The sequence below is a fragment of the Limulus polyphemus genome, unplaced genomic scaffold (assembly GCF_000517525.1).
Source record: "Limulus polyphemus unplaced genomic scaffold, Limulus_polyphemus-2.1.2 Scaffold3947, whole genome shotgun sequence".
Taxonomy (NCBI): Eukaryota; Metazoa; Arthropoda; class Merostomata; order Xiphosura; family Limulidae; genus Limulus; species Limulus polyphemus.
Genome location: NW_013669557.1, coordinates 96,880 through 101,629, shown reverse-complemented (window position 1 = coordinate 101,629; position 4,750 = coordinate 96,880). Strand labels below are relative to the sequence as shown.

General features: G+C 33.6%; 1 protein-coding gene across 1 annotated transcript in view; it reads right to left on the bottom strand.

Annotated features, from left to right (window-relative positions):
• Positions 1 to 2,723: 2,723 nt before the first annotated feature.
• The window catches only part of LOC106470326 (protein disulfide-isomerase A4-like), a 22,961-nt gene continuing 20,934 nt past the window's right edge, over positions 2,724 to 4,750 (bottom strand). The window contains exon 10 of the mRNA XM_013930877.2: positions 2,724 to 3,593. Coding sequence (XP_013786331.1) covers positions 3,187 to 3,593 — 407 coding nt within the window. The 3' untranslated portion in view covers positions 2,724 to 3,186. The remainder of the gene's footprint in view (positions 3,594 to 4,750) is intronic.

The window sequence follows — 4,750 nt, the reverse complement described above, 5'->3', positions numbered from 1 at the left end:
TAAAAGTTAAGTAGCCAAAATCCGTCCACGTGCCTTAGGCAAAAGTATGCAATATAATCAAGAAAGATCTCCGTCTGGAAATGAAGCCAACAAGATGCGAATTCACAGAGGTAAGGCATCTATTCATACCTCCCATTCAATGGTCGCATACCTCAAAGAGCTGGAGAATGTGTGAAACTAGCGCTCGGAAACTGTCTATCTTGTACACTGGATGGCTTATGGAAAGTATCTAGGGAGGACGTGCAGGACTATTGTCAAGATGCACAATCATCAGAGTGAGCATGGCCGGACATGGAAACATGAAATGTAATGACGTGGTTGTACTTGTTTGTTGAATTTTGCGCAAAACTTGGCTAGAAGTATTTGTGCTAGCCATTCCTAATCTCAAAGTGATAGATTAGAGGGAAGGCAGCTATCAACACTACCCACCACCAACTCTTGACCGTCACATTATAATGCCCCCCACGCCTGAAAGACGGAATATGTTCGGTGATGGGTGTCAGACCCACAGATTGCGAGTCTAACGCCCTAACCATCACGCGATGATGCTTCAAAATATTTTTTTTAAACATACTCAACCCTCTGCATTACCAAGAGAAATTGACAGATTTAGCTGACAAACAACAATTTGTAAAATAGCTTATATACACTATACTGACTTTAGGTACCAATATTTTTTACACCAATTTCCCAGTAATACTGATTTTAGTGAAAAATGGATGCGTTAAATAATATTTTATGAAAATTATCAACATCTCTTATCTGCTGTGTTTTTATGGCCTTGTTGTGGACAATTAACTTACACCCATATTTATATAAAAAGAACTAGCTCATAGCATTATTTGAGAAACGTAGTCTTAGGTAGTTAACAGTACTTTAACCTATCCTATTCACTGATTTACAACATTACTAAGAAAAGCCAAGATTAGGGTTAGTTTTGTTTTGAATTTTGCGCAAATCTTCACAGGGGGATATCTGCACTAGCCATCCTTATTTTTGAAGTGATAGACTAGAGGGAAAGCAGCTAGTCAACACCACCCACCGCCAACTCTTTGACTGTAACATTATAATGCCCCCACGACTTAAAGGGTGAGCATATTCGGTGATTGGAATTCCAACCAACAGGTTGCGAGCCGAGTGCCTAACCACCAGGCTCTTTTACAAGGTTTACACGAACAAATATACACACACACACACATTTATTCTTTCATACATTGCCAGTTATCACGTATAGTTTCCATCTCTTAACAAAATCTTGGTTGCTTTGTTTTGCTGTACGTGTGTCTATTTTATTACGTTTTATGGACCAAATAAACCTTAAACAACTACCGAATAAGTTGAACACTTATGATTGGTCTTTAAAGTATAAATTGATTTGTATCATATGATGTCATGAATAATACTTGAAACAAAGCTACAGTTACAGGTAACCTTTTTCTCTTACAAACATCACATTAAAATATTTACTGATTACGTAAACAAGTAGTAATGCCTTAACCAGGAGAACCATCTTTGTACTGACTCATAGTAACCAGATGGACCTTCATTAGGGCACATTTTTATTGGTTGTTCAAAATAATCACTAACAAACTGTGGTCAGGAAGTAAATTATATTTTAAAAAACAGAGTGAGAAAAAGTCAATCTCATATCGCATTATGTACGGAATCAACGTTTTATTATTATCAATATATAAAAAAATAATTACATAATGTGCATCAACTGTAAGAAATAAATATATTTGAATTTCTGGTGCAACAAATAAAGTGTTGCACAAGGTATTTCTGTAAAAAAAAAAAAAAAAAAACAAGCACAAGAAAATATGAGCAAATTAACTTTTATCTTACGAAAAAAACAACAACAAAGTGTCAGCAAAATATTTGTAAAATATAAAGCACCAATTCACCACACTGTCAAATTGTATCCAGGTTTAATCACCAGCCTAGTGTGTATATCTTATAAAGATCAACAAATTCACTTACAATTATCAGCTTATGGATGCAATTGCTCTCGAGGGTAATATCTAAGAAACTTATATTTTTGGTAATGTTGTGGCTTTCATTATATATCTGACCTTTAAACCCAGTGTTTCTCAACCCGGGTGCTGTGGACCTTCTCTAAGGGCGCCTCAAGATTTTATCAAAATTTTGTTTAAAAACCAAAAACAAATTAATCGCTACATACTTCACATATTTGAAAAGTTCTTTTTTTTGTGTGTGTGTGTGTGTGTGTATACCGTAACTAATTTTTGTTGTTTTCTACATCATTTCATCTGGAACATAGTTGGGAGGGGGTATCTATATGACCCCCCCTTTCCCCAAGTTACACCACTTTGAACTTGTCTATAAAATGTTAGGTGTGTCATGGAAGTTGTAGACTATGTGTAGAAGTATCTTGAAGAAACAAAAGGTTAAGAAACACTGTTTTAATAAAATGTCACAATTTTAAACAAAAACACTGATTAAACTAAATAATATCAGGGTATGAGTAAAATGAGATTTTTAAAATCGAGATATATATATATAATATTCTAATAAAGGAAAGTATAATAGAATTCAGTTTCTCAAATCATATATATATAAGAAAAGTAAGATTAATTTTACTTTTTAAATTTCACTGAATTATAGGCAGAAGAGTTTCACTATATTGATATATGTTTAAGTACTCAATATGATAATTTAAAATCCTATTTAGTGAAAGAACAACAAAACACAACTTACACCAATAATATTACATAAAGTCAATTTTATTTGTCAAAATGACACAAATGTATGTTCTTCAAAACAAAAATTTCCAAAGAGCTCATGACATTAAAATAGAATTTTTGTTGTATCGATATTTGTTCTTCAAAGTTCCTGTGATCTTAGGACCTGATGATGAAAAGCAATTTTTGTGATGCATTCATATATATAAATATTGTAGACTTTGTTCATTTTTATACCGAAGAACCATGGAATAGTGTTCTTGCTATATGATGCATCTCTACAAATGGTGTCAAGAAAAAAAATAAAACTTAACTCGTAACAATAAAAAAAAAAAATTATAACAGCAATATGCCATATCTTATAACACCATAAAATTAATACAAAAACTGATTTTTCTTGTGGATCATGAAGACTATCATGTAGAACAAATTGTAGTGAATCTGTTTTTGTTTTTTTTTTAAATGAAAAGTAAACGTAAAAGAGTTATAATTCATCTTTGGAATCTACTATTCCTGCATTACTTTTAACAAATTTCACCAAATCTTTTAACTCTTTCCCCCCAGAATGCTTCACAGGCTTATCCTTATTGTTTGCTGGAATGTAGTATATTGTAGGGTATCCTTGCAGGATGTATTGCTCGGGAAAGTCATTAGATGTACCATCAAACTTGGCAAAGATGAGATTTTCATGCTCCTCAAATTTTTTGGCTAATTTTTTGTATATTGGCTCTAAATTTTGGCAGTGTGGGCACCAGGGGGCATAAATCTCCAAGATTACATCTTTGCTATTCTTTGTGACAAGTTCATCAAATGTTGACCCAACAACGGTAAATACTGGACCTTTGTTTGACTTTGGAACAGGCTGAGATTTGATGTAAGGTGAAATTTTATCTGAAAAGTAAAATCAAATCATTGACTGCACTACCTACACATCACTTGTTTTAAGATTATAACAACACATTCTGAAAAAAATAAAATATGGTCTAACAAGGAGGACACAACTACAGAATTTTTATTGTATCCCAATTTTAGCAGATGAAACAAAAAAGTCATTCCCAAACAATGTAAAGGTATAATACAAGTAATGTTAACACAAACAATATTTTTCTCCATTTTTTTTAATTCTCCGACTTTTTTCAAAGTGTTATTTTTTTTGCCTAATTTCAGTTTCCCTGACACTTACAGGTCCTGTCTCCATAATTTTATATTTTTTCTAATATAACTCAAATTCATTCGCCTGCATAACATTTATTTCTGGCTTTTATAGTAGATTAGTTTTGCACATTTATATTCATTTTATCTGTTTGTTTGTTCTGTTGACTTTTACTCAAAGCTATTCAAGGGCTACCTGCACTAGTTGTCTCCACTTTCCAAGTAATAACAGGCAGGAAAGCAACTTGCCAATAACAGCCACAGCCAACTCTTGGACTACTCTTTAGAAACAAACAGAGATTGACTCTCACATTTATAACACCCTCATGGCTGAAAGAACAAGCATATTCGTAGATGGGTTCTAATTCTGCACCCTCAAACTGAGAGTCAAGAGCCCTAACCACTAGACCATGGCAGCCACTTGGCAGGCCAAAGAAGGTATTAACTCTTTCAGCATGGGCTCAGTCCCTGGGACTGACATTGTAACCATTTTGTGCTTGCTATAATTTTCATGCTATAACTTTAGAACAGACTAAACACACACCCTACCTCACTGAAATATTGGTTCAAAAGAAAGAAATGGTGCCAGGCACATTAAAATGGCCGAGAAAGCCACTAGGGGACATTCTGATTGGTTATTCATGTCATATATAGAAGTAAGCATATATAAGGGAGTCTTTCCAAAAATGGAAAGAGGTGGGCAGGGTGCCACTGTGTTTGATTTATCACAAGAGCAATATCTTAGTAAAGTGAAAAGATAAGAGACTCTTATTTTATATTCTAGCTTTTCAATATTGATAATTTGTGTTTCCAATTCCTATGAAACCATAGACTTAGTATTTTGACATCACAAACATCTAATTTGAACCAGTGCTGCATTCAACATACCACGTGAC